Here is a 13,987-nt window from a genome sequence, read left to right as displayed (position 1 = left end):
CGACCGAAGCATTCTCTAACTTTTAGAAATGTATGCATTTTCTAAACTATGAACTTGTATGCATGAGCAGACATGTGAATGAATGTGTTTGAAGGTATAGAACAGTATGGCTTTACACTACAGGAGCTTGCATCCTATTGCTAGGGCTAGGAACATCCAGTCCACTCACAATGTCCACACTTTGGCGGGCAGGGTCGGACACCTAGCCACGTAGCTCCCTGGACGCCCCAGTGGATATGTGTTGCAGGTGGAGAGTGAGAGAGACCTGGGCCAAAGCGATGCAGTCGAGCAACTCGGAGCGCGATAAAGTGTGTTTGCCAGTGTGTGCGTGCGTGTGTGTGTGTGTGTGTGTGTATGTATGCGAGCATGTGTGATAGAGTATGATGTCTGCGAAATGAGGTTGCCCGATGAAAACCATACATCGCACACACACTTCACCTGTGGAGGAACATTCCTGGCCCACAAGGAGAAGGAGACAAGAAGACTTCTGTTTCAAATTGTCTCTAGTCTCTTTGTTCTCCTCTTCTCTTTCTTCTCCTCTTTTCTTTCTTTCTCCCCCCCCCCCCCCCCACGCAAAAAAAAAACCCCGACACATAGCAGGAGAACTTCCTCAAACGCCCGGGGGCAGATGGAGAGGAAGGAGGAGGAGGAGAATGAGGAGGAGGACGACGACGAGAACGCCGGATATAACCTTCACCTCCATCCCCACCTCCTTCCCCTTCACCACCCCTTGCTCCTCACTCCTCACTCCCCCCTCTCTCCCCCCCCTCCCTCCTTCTTCAGGCCTTCTGGCACATGTGCAAGCGGGACGTGGAGGAGGACGTGGCGTCCCTCCACACCTTGCAGGAGAGGCCCTTGGCACATTCGCAGCGCTGGAAGATCTCCAGGCCGTGGGAGCCCTTCTTGCGGAGCTTGGTGCACACCTCGCCCTGCCGCAGCACAGGCTTGCAGATCTTGGTCCAGAAGTGGCGTGCGCAGCAGAAGCCCTCGGAGCAGTCGGCCGAGCGAAGGCAGGGGTCGCCCTCGTGGCCTGGTGGGGAGAGATAAATCCATATGAGTACACGTGTTCTGCGTGTACTGGATTATATGTGGATGTTATATGTACGTGTGGAAGAATGCATTGCATGGTCGCAATGTGAATATCTAAATGAGCTTGGGTGAGTGAAATCAGCCCCCCGCTCGTTTATTTGGAATTTAATGCTTTAGCGATGGCTTTTGATTCCGGTGAATATAGTATTAGTATATTTTGGAAAATCTGTGCAACAGAGGATTTCAGGACAAGATATATTGAAATAATACAATATTTTCAAGAACTCACAAGAACAGAGTGAGTCATAATGAGAGCTAATGGAACGCAGAGTTCAATAAAAAGATAAACCATTTCAGTTCAATTCAAAGGCCCAGTGAGGCACAATGATAATAATTATAAATCATGTTGCCATTGCAAACAAACACAGGCAACCTTTTACTCATGTTGAACCCTGACCGTTTGATGGTGTAATTGTGAAGAGCAGCAGCACAGGTTTCTTATTGTCTTCGTTGTTTATTGTTGTTAGTTTAAGGGAACCCATATGCGGCTTTTGTAACCCAGTCATCCCACTTCCCACCAGATGTGTCAGAACAAGAGACAGTGCTGTTTCATCACACTTTCTAGGGCCTTATGCATGAGGCTCCACCGAAAAACACCAACCCACTGACGCATTTCCCTGTCGGCGTGCTTCTCCATTTCCTCCTCATATTCTGGTTGCACGGTTTAGTCACTGCTGTGTTCGTCTTTCGTCCGTTTTTTTTTGCCCTGGGGTCCATTTTTACCCCTCAGCAACTGATATGATGGAATATGCAGGGATATATCACACCTAACCATTATAAACAGACAGATGATACTGGGACAGTAAGAACATTATTAATGCTTACAACTTGGCACCACTGACAAACCACTGACTTCAGTGTTGCTCTCCTTCTGAGGCCCTGACAGTGCACTTACTACGGAGCCATTTTAGAGCCTGAAATGATCTCTGGTTAGTCCATAGGCCCCTACGTTTACATGAGTCAGGTGGAACCAGAGCTGGGGGTGGGGGGCTCACGCCTTTCCCATGCCAAACCCACATTCTGTGGCTTCTCTCGCAGTGCCCCTCAACCAGGCTGTGTGTGTGTGTGTGTGTGTGTGTGTGTGTGTGTGTGTGTGTGTGTGTGTGTGTCAGTTAGCAAGCATGCATGTCTGATCTGTGTGTGTGTTTTTGAGTGTGTTCATTATTGTGCATGTATTCATTTCTGCATTCGTGTGTGTTTGTTGTGTGTGTGTGTGTGTGTGTGCGTATGTGTGTGTGTGAGTGGGGGAGGGGGGGGGGGGGGGGGGGGGGGGGGGTGCATATGTGCCCCTGTCTGTGTGTGTGTGCTAGTGTTGCACGTAGTAGTAGTTGGTGCCTCAATTACAGCAGTGTTGCTGTGGGTTCTCCCACAGGGCCCATACAGGGCTGTGGGAGGGGGGGAGGGCCCTTGTGGGGGCCATTGCAGAGGAGTAATTACGCCAAAAGAGTGAGCAGACCTGGCGTCCTCGGGAGGCTTTGTGGGGACACTCGGATGGCTGAATGCATTTACATTCTGTTAGCCGCTGTCAGCGGCTAACAGAATGTAAATGCATTCAGCCACTCGGAGAGACCGCAGTCGCACCGCGGAAGGAATGAGGGAGAAGAGACGAGAACAGCGCTGGCGTGTGTGCGTGTTTGTGTTTTGAGGGACATTTCTCTCTCTCTCTCTCTCTCTCTCTCTCTCTCTCGCCCTCGCTCTGCAGCGGGCGGACACATGTGTGTTTGTGTGTGTTAGTCTGTGTGTGTGAGTGTGTGTGTGTGTGAGTTTGTGTGTGTGTACAAGGCGTCCTATAAGCAGATGCGCGTTACCTTTGAGGGAATGCTTGGGCTGCGTCTTCCCATTCGTCTTCCCGTTCGTCTTCCCGTTCCTCCTCCAGCCGTGCTCCTTGGTGGAGAGCTTATTGTTGTCGCCCAGGGGCGAGATGTGCTGGGACAGCACGCTCTCCGAGAAGGGGACGCAGATGTCTGTGGGACAGGAGAAGAAGTTAGAGAACGATAACCTTTTATCAGGGTTTTTCATCCCTTGTTCCAGCCCTTCGTAGCCCCGTAGTTTATCGTGGTCATCTCCCGTACCGATGGAATTATTTGTATTGGTGGCGGTTATTCATGAGGCATTGTTTGAATCATTGTTTGACAGATATTTCTCGATTTTGGCACATCTTTGTATAATTGTTTTGACATGTACTGCCTCAATGTACGATAAAGATAAATTAAGTAATGGCAGATAAACGCCTGGGCTACGTGTGTACTTCCAGCGGAACTTAAATCCTAATGGATTTAAAGCTTGTCCCACTGAATATAAAACATTTTCAAGCTGTCGACTCCTGATTTAAGTCGTAGTATCATAACATCCTGCCAAAATCCCTGCCATTTTGTTTTTATAACTTTTACCACGCATACACACTAAGAATGCATGTGTGTATGTGTCCCCATGGGCTATAGTCCAACTTGAAGAGAAAGTTGTCTAAAGTTCTGCTTACAGCTGCTACAGCGGTTTCCAGGGCAACACATGGCGTCTCTATGGCAACGCTTTTTCCTCCTGCGGCAGGTGAGGCATCTGGAGGGGGCCTGCTGGGGGCTGTGGCAGTAGCTGCCCAGGCTGCACTCCTTGTCACTGCTGCACGGATACACCTGAACGGGTAGAAGATAGAAATACATCACGTAGACTGCTACACTGATACACCTGAATTGGTAGAAGATAGAAATACATCACGTAGACTGCTACACTGAAGCACCTGAACGGGTAGAAGATAGAAATACATCACGTAGACTGCTACACTGAAGCACCTGAACGGGTAGAAGATAGAAATACATCACGTAGACTGCTACACTGAAGCACCTGAATTGGTAGAAGATAGAAATACATCACGTAGACTGCTACACTGAAGCACCTGAACGGGTAGAAGATAGAAATACATCACGTAGACTGCTGCACGGATACACCTGAACGGGTAGAAGATAGAAATACATCACGTAGACTGCTACACTGAAGCACCTGAATTGGTAGAAGATAGAAATACATCACGTAGACTGCTACACTGATACACCTGAATTGGTAGAAGATAGAAATACATCACGTAGACTGCTACACTGAAGCACCTGAACAGATAGAAGATAGAAATACATCACGTAGACTGCTACACTGAAGCACCTGAACGGGTAGAAGATAGAAATACATCACGTAGACTGCTACACTGATACACCTGAACGGGTAGAAGATAGAAATACATCATGTAGACTGCTACACTGAAGCACCTGAACGGGTAGAAGATAGAAATACATCACGTAGACTGCTACACTGATACACCTGAACGGGTAGAAGATAGAAATACATCATGTAGACTGCTACACTGAAGCACCTGAACGGGTAGAAGATAGAAATACATCATGTAGACTGCTACACTGAAGCACCTGAACGGGTAGAAGATAGAAATACATCATGTAGACTGCTACACTGAAGCACCTGAACGGGTGGAAATAGTACTACATCACATATACTGCTACACTGATACATTTGGACAAGTGGTCACATCACATATACTTCTACATAGATACATCGAAATAGGTGGAACAAAGTCCTGTATACTGCTACAACTGAATTGGTAGAGCTGCATCACATATAACGATACATGGATACACCTAAAAAGGTAGGCCTACAGCACATATTCCACGACACGGATATACTTTCACAGGCAGAAATACATCACAGTTAAAGTACTGATCTCAGTAAATAGCTATTATTGCAATAGTGTGCAAAGATAATATATAGGATAGAGAGAGAGAGAGAGAGAGAGAGAAAGGAGGACATGGAGAAGAGAAATAGGAAGATGGAGACGAGAAAGAGACACAGCGAGAGGCAGAGATAGAGAAAGAGAGAGAGGGAGAGAGAGAGAGAGAGAGAGAGAGAGAGAGAGAGAGAGAGAGAGAGAGAGAGAGAGGCAAAGAGAGAGAGAGAGGGAGGGAGAGATTGCATTCTGGGAACATTCTTCTGGTAGCCCCTTTGTTTTAGTATTCAACGTTAATGTGTGTCCCCCTCACAAAAGAGAGCGCGAGAGAGAGAGGCCAGCTCCGAGAATAGTGGCCCCTGGGGGCCGGTAAGACCCCCCCCCCCCCCCCCCCCCCCCCCCCCCCCCTCCCAGAACACTTATGGAGGGTGTACCCTTCAGAGGGCAGGGGCTTGATCCCAGAGGGCTAGATTCCCTTTAACAACCCGGAGAAGTGATGGTAGTCTGGTTCAGTTTTAGTTTTAGTCGTCTCTCCCCTCACTCTCTCCTCCCTCTGCTTCTTTATGGTTTCTTATGAAGAGTTCAAATGAAATGAAGAGCAAAGCAAAACAGGCTGTGGAGGTCAAACGTGCCTTCACATTGTTATGGATGTTAAGAGACAAAACGGCTCTCAGACTCCAGACAATAGAGCGCACAGAGCCTTTGTGGTATCGCGGTAATGTGAGGAAATCCCTGTGAGGTTCTCTCATGCTCCAGGAGATTGAGTATTGCTTGTTATTAGATTAACCAGCTGTGTTGTTATTGTTATTGTTACAGGGATGAAAAAGCAATCGTTTAGTTTTGCATCTCTGCAGACTCAAATCTCCAATAAACACAACATTACGATAATCAAACATTTGGGATGTGGTCCCGTTTCTCAGGAGGTTCCTGCAGGGACACAATGTGCGCAATGGCCAATAAAATAAGAAAATCCATATACACAAAGAGCTTTAAGGACTGCACGACACTAATAAATAACCAGAATATGACCACAATTATGTTGATGGTAATCAGTGAAGCCTCAACGAACAAAGTCCCCAACAAATGATTGACTTTCAACACTTGAATTACTATCCAAATTCGAAATTAAATGCATCTCAAATGAAGCATTTCAAAACAAAAGTCCCTCCTCGGAATGGTCTAGCATCATGCGAATTTCCACTGAACACAGCCCAGCGGGGATTGAGTCTTCCTCGGCTCTCGAGGGTGGTTGTAGTTGAAACAAGCAGACGTTTAGTCGTTTAGTCTCGCACAGAAACATCACCCGACCCCAGTCTGGAGACAAGAGGACAGGAGGATAAAGGTTTATGTCTCCATCTACGTGAATGCCTCTGATGCGGACTGACACCAGAATAACACAGCCAGCCATCTAGTGCGCCCGCCGCCACCGCTAGCTTTCCACTGGGTTCGTGTTCTCGTCAATGCAATGCATTGAAGTGGCTTACAGCTGTCGGACAGGGCAGAGTCCCTAGAGGAGGAAAGGCAGAGTAAACAGGAGAAGAAGAAAAGGAGGATGTAGAAGAAAAATAATGATAAAGAAGAAGAAGAAGAAGAAGAAGAAGAAGAAGAAGAAGAAGAAGAAATTTAAGGAGAAGACACAGAGGAAGAAGCTGTTTTTCTCGGGGGCAAAACGTCACAATCCATAACAACCTCCATGGAGGTTGGATGTACAATCAACAGGGAGAAGACTACACCATCAAAAACAGGCAGCTTTCTAGAGTTTAAATCCGGCCCGCATGTTCAAATCAGTCATTGCAAGCAGAAAAATTGTCAATATCTGCAGAAGGAACCAGCTTGTTATTCAATATGCTTCTTCTTCTCCTCCAGTTGGAAGGAGGGTCCGCCGGCTGAGCAGACGATCGGCAGCTCTCATTGGCTGTGCCTCGGTGATGAAAGGAAGATGAAAGGATGAGGGGAATGAGCAGTGCTGGACGCTCGTCCTTCGAGCCGCTGGATCCTGGTAATGCGCGTGGTTTATCTATTGATTGAAGTAATCCAACCTTTCTTTCATTCTGCGGCACAAAAGGAAACCGATCTTGATTCTCTGATCATGCAGAAAGATCTTCCCTCCGTCTATAATTGAACGCTGTTGGGCATGAGTTTGATTAGGGTCCCTAGGCTGCAAACATGGCCTGTTTTACACAACAAGTGCTTATTTAATTGACATCGGGCACACGTTGTTTTGTCTTTCTGCTAGCTCAAATTACGTTTTTAAGTTTAAACACATCTGGCATAACTGGATCACAGAACTATGCCCAGGCCCACAGTGCACGTGTGTGTGTGTGTGTGTGTGTGTGTGTGTGTGACTGTGTGTGTGCTTGTGTGTGTGTGCGTGTGTTTACGACAAGAACCACCCTTTGAAACCAACTACCCGTCCCCACAAAAAAAACATCAGGTTTGATAATCTCCCCTTATCTCACCTTGTTTTTAACACGCCTCATTCCCAACCTCTAAAAGCACCTGGGGGATTTACTTCCGACCCGTCTCTCCCTTCCTCCCCCATACCTCCCCCCAGTCTCCCCACCTTCCGCCACCTCATCTCCCCCGTCGCCCGCTCTCCCCTTACCTCCCCCGACTCTCCCTCATATCTCCTACCAGTACCACCCCCCCGTCTCCCAGTCTCGCCCTACAGTCTGCCCCAGAATCACTCTCTGCTGTCACATCTCTCAGTCGCTCCCTTATTTCCTGCCCCTGGACGCACTCCTCTCTGACACACACACACGAAAGCTCCGTCCTGCACGCTCCTGGGGGAGGAAGAAGGCTGCGTGTGTGTCTGTGTGTGTGTGTGGTGTGTGTGTCTGCGTGTTTATGTTTGTGTGTGTGTGTCTTTGTGTGTGTGCCTGTATGTTTGTATTTGTGTGTGTATTTGATTATGTGTGTGTGTGTATGTGCATGTGTGTGTCTGCGTGTTTGTGTTTGTGTGTGTGTGTGTGTGTGTTTGATTAAGTGTGTGTCTGCGTGTTTGCATGAGTGTGCATGTATGCGTGTGTATGTGTTTGAGTGTGTGTGTGTTTGATTATGTGTGTGTGTGTGTGTGTGTGTGTGTGTGTGTGTGTGTGTGTGTGTGTGTGTGTGAGTTTGAGTGTGCAGGTCTGCTCTAATGGCCTCTTCCTGCCATTCCTGGCGAGGAGATAAGGGAGGTGACAACCATGAGGTGATGATGACGAAGATGGGCAGAGAGCAGGAAGGGGGTAGGTGCCGAGGGAAGAGATGGCGGCCTGGCGCACACGCCTTGGGACGCCACACTGGCGAGCCGCCACAGTGGCTTTGAAGAGAGAGCGAGACGGTGGCACCATGTGGGAGAGAAACAATCAACGAGAAAAACTATCAATGAGAGCTTTTAGGGGAGGGTGTTGAGGCCGTCCAAACCCTGCTCTGAGCATTCTCCTTGTTTGATCAAGTTCCTTTTGGATCATTCCTGGAACACAACGTGATGACAGAGCTCTGCTTCAACGCTTACCCTGTTGTTCAACGTGTAAGTCACGTGGGTAACTTAATATATGTACACAAAACAACACGTTCCACATTCTACAAACTCATCAACGTGTAATTAAATGAATTCGTTCTCACTGCCTGACAAATCGAATCGAAATATTTGTACAGACTAAAATACTTGAACATATATGTCTGCACAAACACGAATGTCTGAGTAGACCCACACACACACAAAAACAAACACAAAAACGGCAATCACAGACACATACCCCTTGTTTCAAACACATGTGTAATACCCAATATGGTTATTGACCTCTAAGATTAAACCTTAAACTCTGGGCTGCGGCTAGTAACCTGAGGATTCTAATTAATGTCCGCAGCCTTTAGGAGACAAATAAACGCTGTCACTACACAAACTTGGTATACCCCCTGAAAGCACAGACAAGCATGGCTGTATCGGATGACGTCGGATAGCGAGTATGCTAACAACACATCTCTACAAACACGGCGTCGCCATCTTTAATCACTCACCACACATGTGGTTTTGTGTTAGTTCAACAAAGTCTCCGGAATCAAGGACTCTCTTCAGTTGACATAGTGAGATGCTCTTAATTGACCACAAAAAGGACCTTTTCCTCGTACACACACACACACACACACACACACACACACACACACGCACACATACGCACACACACACAAGCACACACATATAGCAGGGTCATATTCTTTTGCACATCGCTATACACTGTGACTCAAACAACACCAAGAGAGTCATACTTCATTCTACGACTTCTTAAAGGAGACCCAGATACCCCTCTCTCGCTCTCTGTCTCTGTCTCTGTCTCTGTCTCTGTCTCTGTCTCTGTCTCTCTCTCTCTCTCTCTCTCTCTCTCTCTCTCTCTCTAAACAGTCTTTCGCTCAACACTCTGTCTCTGCTCTCTCATTAACGGCTCGTACCACATGGTAAACACCAAACACGGGGGTGCGACCCTGGCTTCACAGCTTGCAAGAAGTCTATCAGGGGCCCCTCTCTTGGCTCCAGTGAGGGGGCCCCCTCCTCATGACAGTGCCCCCAAGGGAGCTCCAAACCGACTAGAGGTGCCACACAAGAGAGACCCCCTGTCACGCCCCTCCCCCCCGACACCAACCCCGCCCCCCTTAGCGCGTACAGGCCACCACACCCCCTTCCGGCCCCTTCCTGCTGGGCCCCCGCTGGGCCCCTCGCAGCTCGTTAGCAACAGTAAACAGTCAATTAAGGTGGCAGACGCGGCCGCGAGGCGGCAGCCAGGGGTCGGCGAACGAGAAGAAGGAGTTGGCACCGTTTTAATAGGCAGGAGCCCTCTGGGAGAGGCTTGTTAAAACCATATTGGCGTTGGGGATAAAATAAGAGTGAGAGAGAGAATAGAAAAGGGAAAGAAAGGCGGCTAGCGGCCGGCTGCTGCTGTTTAGCAGAACGCCAGCCACGCTGCCACCACCAGCCCCTTGTGGTATCAGAGGTTTGCGTCGCGGCAAACGCTAGCTGCCCGTTTCTATCCGTTTTTCTTTGCTGTTTTATTTTTTTATGCGTCCAAGAACCCGATTGCCCACCCAGGAGTGTTGGCGTACGCGCCGCGCAGCGCTCCTGTTTCTACGTCGGTGGGTGGTTTTATTTTTTCCGTGAAATCGATTTGACTTTCATTGGTGTGACGCAAACGTACGAGCGGGCGGGCGGGTGTCCCAACACTCGGAGGCCGACGGCGTCTAAACGACTCGAGGTGAGAGAGTGGAGTGAGCAGACGTTGGTTTGGGTAATGACAACGTACGGTCAGCAACAACAGCCACCAGAAAATAGCAAGGCGTATATAAGGCCGCCTGGTGTTTTAGTCCATTTCGAAAAACAGCGCTCAAACAATCAAACAGAAACACCGAAAACGGAAGGTTTCTGTCTTCCAACGGCAGCGGCAGCTTCCCACTGCCTGTCTGGATTCTATCTCTTCTTAAGAAGCCATTGGGGGATTTCACTTCATGGGTACTTGTGTTGGAAGCTTCCCGCTACCCCTCCGACCCACCCCCCCCCCCCCCCCCTTCCAAAGCTGGCTGGAGTTATCATATGAAATCTGAAGTCGCAGAGCCTATTTCTAGGGTCGCGCCAAGATGTAAATCCCCAGCAATATGAGGGAGGAAAGAGAAGAGGATCATGTTGATTATATAACAGGATTTTCTGCTATAGCGGACGTTCAGGCGACTGAAGTCCAGCATCCAAATGCGCGCCTTGTCATCAACCTTGATGCTGAATCTAAGCTGGGAATCCTATTTATTTCCAATGAAGCCGAAAAAAAATGCTACTATGATATTACTATAGTCTGACCATACATCGACAACACAAGGCGCACTCATTTCCCAGCCACTCGACACGGTGTCTGCTACCCAATGACCTTCCCCGACACATATACACTCATACCTCAGCCTTTCACAGACAACACTGAACCTCAGAAACACAGGGCAACACTCAACCTCTTCAGACTCCTTTTTTACAATCGAGGAACACATTCCGGCACCACTCTGTTACCGCACACAGAGTGCATTTTTCACTTCATCTTGTGTACCGGCCCCGGCAGTTATATCATTCTTGAGCCGTTACAAATCAGTGCCACACGTTGCCAATTATATCCCGCATAAGAGCGCAGAGCTGTTATCTTTGATTTATTCCACTCGTAAACAGCCGCTAAGTGCTGAAATAAAGGTCGCAGGAGTGCTGCGCCGCCAGACTCAGGCCACAGCTCTGGCCAAGGTAAAGTTGTGGCCGATACTTTTATAGCTCTGGAAAAGTATTCTGGCAGCCAAAGCACAGACACAAACACACTCACGAACACACACAAACACACACACACACACACACATCCACGTGTGCGCGCACACACACACACACACACGTGAGAGCAAACACACGTACACACGCACGCATGCACACACCACAATAGGCTAACATTCTTATAATATAATCTATTCCCAATCTTCTTTTACACACACTATTTCACAAGTAAAAGTGCTAATGATGAAATGCATAATGACATTTAAGGATTGTGGCTGTGGGGTGGTCTCACAACGCACACATTATAGCCCCCTGGGTCACGTTTCCAAAGCACTCAAGATGAATGCAAAGGCAAGGAGAGACATTTAAACAGAACAGCGCCATGCTGGCTTGCTTTGGGCTTGGACTGATTCCAGACTTCACTCAGAGGAGTAAAAAAAAGAGGCTTTTCCATAATTCAGGCTGTCTGAGCAGGATATCACACACACACACGCACACACGCACACACACACACACACACACACACACACACACACACACACACACACACACACACACACACACACACACACATCACTGATGTCCACCACGATTGTTGCTAGCCACACTAGAGAGATAGCTGCCCAGCGGTTATATTGGCACACACTTTATCGCCAAAGTCTGAGACAAGAAAAATGCCTGCAGTTAAATGACATTTGAAACATTTGATTATAAGGCCGCAGAAATGTATGTTGTTTGAAAGATAATTACATGCTAATTAAACAGTGTGGTGGCATTGCTTGAAAAAAATAACAGACACAAAACGTGGCAGTGCCATCTACTGTCGAAGAGGATCCAATCAAAGAACGGGCGTTGATTTAACACCATCAGCTTAATCGATCAATAACTAAAATAGGCTACATGTCAAATGTCTGGATTTAGATCATAAATTGTTTGGTTGGATATATTGCATCATCTCTCCAGTCTAAAAATAGTATTTAAAAGTTACTTGACAGTTTAACAGAATTGATATCAAGAATCAAACTTTTGAACAACCAAATGAATGTGCAATATTTTATATAGGCCTAAGGAATCTTAACAAAGTTTAAATGTGGAGGATATTTCGATAGGTCTTAAAAGAATAAGCCTACTTGGAACGGGGTAGACCTACACCTACAATTGCCAGAATAATAGCATAATTTATGTTTTCAATTTTTTCCACAGCACTTTCGCGGCCGCCCTAATCGAACCAAGTGTTTAAACAGCATGGAAAGTGTTAGAGCGTCTATTAAGTGGCCGGTTTGAATCCTTGTTGCCCCTGAGCAAAGGCTCCTAATCCCACAAGCGTCTGTGCCACTTTAATGACATCAAGAACCAGACAGAGAATTACCCGGCGTCTTAACGTTTTCTCACGTTTCTGCTGCCATAACATGGTTTCTTGAAACCTCGGTCCCACACGTCGGGGCCGCGACGTCTGAGAGCCAATTAGGGCCCTGATTGATCCCGTCCGACCCCTTAACGACTCACACGTGGGGAATAGTTATTCTCTGGATACATTATGCAGTTATACTTGGTCATCCGGAATCGGGTAAACCGCATTTTTTTAAAAAAAATGCTCTCCACATAAACTAGCTTCAAAACTACACAAGCGATCCAGTAGGACGGAGTTCATCCGATTGAAGGCGTGATCTATTTATCATAACAAACAACTGTCATCCATATCCAATGCAGTGCACTAACATACACTTACATTCAGAGAAAAAAACGCTGCTTAACCAGATATATTTGCGTGAAACGTCATAACAACACTTTAGAAATTCCGACACATTGCGCATGATAATGTACCTGTGTGAGGACGTTGTGTTTCTTGGGGACCCCTGCGCTGTGAAGGGTCCCGGTGTGGTTGGTCCTCGGCGTGGGGGGCGCCTCTTCCAACAACGCCGACCTGATGGAGTTGGCCTTGGAGCGCGCTTCTGGTCTCTGGGACGTCCCCGTCCGCACCGTGGCCACGAGGAGCGCCAGTACAAACCACCACCATCTACTCCGAGGGAATGCGAGCATCCTTCAAAAAGACGTGGAGTGCCGAGAAGGTAGGAAAGGTTCAAGGAGCCCACCTCAGCGCTCACTTTACGAGCACCGACGATCTCGGAGCGGTGCGCGTTCTCGCAGCGTCCATGCGTAAAAGTTTACCTGTTGGCTGGAAAGTTTTTCAACTTCGATGGATTTGGTAAATCAATTAAATAAACCCCAGACTGCCATGGATATAATAATACTTTTCTGAAAATACCGTCGACTGTTAAGAGATTATCCTAGCTGTTTCTGTTGAAAAAAATATAAATTAAAGAAAAATAAATTGGATGATGGACTGAAGGTTAGGATAGATTTTTGCAAAGTGGTTTCCAGCGGTCCGTATCTGGCCTAGGTGCTTGTGGTGATGGAGCTTGATACTTTGTGATGTCGGATACTTTCTTTTTATAGGATTCTAATGGCTTCGCTTCCTCCGCCCCCATTCACACTGACAAAGACTGAACCCGATCTGTGTGCTGCAGCGAGCACGGTGCAGCACACCGGCTCCAGGGGTCTGTGAGAGGGGGACTATAAACTATAAAGGTCTACACTGCGTGTATTAACTGGGAACTAAATTCGTTTTATACATAGAGATATTTAATTGCTTTGGATTTTTTTTGGTGTTTTTTCTTTTTCTTTTGGTGCTTGGGCACGTAGTCACAGAGTGTTACCAATTACGCATGGTTTAATGACTGGTATTAACACAGAACGTGTTTTATAGAAACAAGCTCACATCAAATTAAAAAAGGTAGAGAGAAATATGCGGGTGATTTGAATCCATGATCATATACATGGAATGGTTGGGTGAAATGATTATTAGGCTTCGACTTTTCGACCCCAGTTAATTCCCAATAGATGGA

General features: G+C 47.3%; 1 protein-coding gene across 1 annotated transcript; it reads right to left on the bottom strand.

Annotated features, from left to right (window-relative positions):
• Nucleotides 1–779: 779 nt before the first annotated feature.
• Nucleotides 780–13,348, bottom strand: dkk2 (dickkopf WNT signaling pathway inhibitor 2; the record flags this gene model as incomplete). The annotated part of the gene is made up of 4 exons (XM_079730755.1): nt 12,906–13,348; nt 3,569–3,719; nt 2,898–3,053; nt 780–1,030 (listed from the first exon to the last, which is right to left on the bottom strand). The coding sequence occupies exons 1-4, from the start codon at nt 13,119–13,121 to the stop codon at nt 780–782; spliced, it is 774 nt and encodes a 257-aa protein (XP_079586881.1). The 5' UTR covers nt 13,122–13,348.
• Between the last annotated feature and the right edge of the window lie 639 nt (nt 13,349–13,987).

Source organism: Pollachius pollachius, assembly GCF_949987615.1.
Source record: "Pollachius pollachius genome assembly, chromosome: 2".
NCBI classification, from domain to species: Eukaryota; Metazoa; Chordata; class Actinopteri; order Gadiformes; family Gadidae; genus Pollachius; species Pollachius pollachius.
Note: the sequence above shows the minus strand (reverse complement) of the source record. Positions and strands in the feature narration are given on the sequence as shown.